The sequence below is a fragment of the Suillus discolor genome (assembly GCF_016758755.1).
Source record: "Suillus discolor strain FC423 chromosome Unknown F5147scaffold_121, whole genome shotgun sequence".
Taxonomy (NCBI): Eukaryota; Fungi; Basidiomycota; class Agaricomycetes; order Boletales; family Suillaceae; genus Suillus; species Suillus discolor.
Genome location: NW_024541368.1, coordinates 1 through 1146, shown reverse-complemented (window position 1 = coordinate 1146; position 1146 = coordinate 1). Strand labels below are relative to the sequence as shown.

The window sequence follows — 1146 nt, the reverse complement described above, 5'->3', positions numbered from 1 at the left end:
CTAGGCCAGGGGCGGGGTCATAGCATCAGGCGGGGTCATAGCGCCATGAGGCGGGGTCATAGCGGTCCAAACCGCTGTCTTTCTAGGCGCAGGCGGCGCACCGCCGCGCGGGGAGTCTAGCAGAGCGGGGGCAGGCGTAGGGAGAGCTGGGGCTCTAGTAGGTGTTACAGATCCCTGTAACATTACCCCGTTACTAAGGTTGAAGTCACCGGCTTCAATTAACACTACGTCCAAAGGCTGGGAGGACGGTGCGGGTGTCGAGGGAGTTGCTGGCACAGGCGTCATGGGTATCGGCGTCGCGGGCATAGGGGAAGGTGGAATGGGGAAGGCGAGCGCGAGGTCGGCGAGTGCTTTATGGTTCTGCTCCCAGTCTAGGAGAGCTTCGAAGAACTTCTCCTCATCTGAAAACTCTTGGAGCACGATGCGTCCTTTGAGTCCAGGGCAGTGGATCGATAAATGATCCGGTCCAATCTCGCTGCATATGCAGCAGACGTAATCAGGACACTGTCTAAAAGTGTGCCCATATCCGCCGCAACGCTTGCAGAGCGTGCGGGTTCTATCCATCGTGGCCGTTCTCTTTTTACTGGGCAGGGGGCGCACGGGTCTAGTTTCTTCTTTGGCGCGAGGCTTTGCTGAGGCCGTCCTCACCGCGAGGTTCACGAGGTCGGGGAAGTCGAGCGGTAGGAGGTGAAGCGCCATTGCGCGGATTCTTTTCTGAAGGTGGAGCATGGCGAGCGTCCGAGTTCCTTCGTCTATATCTGTACGAAGTGCGGCGTCTTCTAGCATCTTCGTGGTCTTTATGATGTGCACAGCGAGGGAAGTGCTGGCAGCAACAGTCGCGCTCATGTCACCGAGGATGTTGTCGATCTCTCGGGAGTACGCGGGGGTGAGGATGGCGGTTTCGCTGAACGCGCAATTCTCAATCGTGCCGAGGATTCTTCCATAGTCGGAGTCCTTCAGCGTTACGATGGTAGGGGTTTCGGTAGGAGTCGTCATGATGATGGGAGTTTCTGAGGAATATACGGCCGTAGGGAGAGTGTCTTATATGTTTCTCCAGGTCGTTCCAAGCTCCGCTTGAGTCAGACTTATCTTTCGTTCGAACCCTATCAAGGTTCAATCAGCGAGGGCGTGTCGCTCCGGTTCTAA

At 56.8% G+C, this 1146-nt stretch overlaps 1 protein-coding gene across 1 annotated transcript; it reads right to left on the bottom strand.

Moving 5' to 3' along the window:
• F5147DRAFT_658691 (uncharacterized protein) lies at positions 1 to 996 on the bottom strand (the record flags this gene model as incomplete). Its single annotated transcript, XM_041434481.1, has 1 exon — positions 1 to 996. One exon carries the CDS (start codon positions 994 to 996, stop codon positions 1 to 3), a length of 996 nt encoding a protein of 331 aa, XP_041285536.1.
• Positions 997 to 1146: the final 150 nt, after the last annotated feature.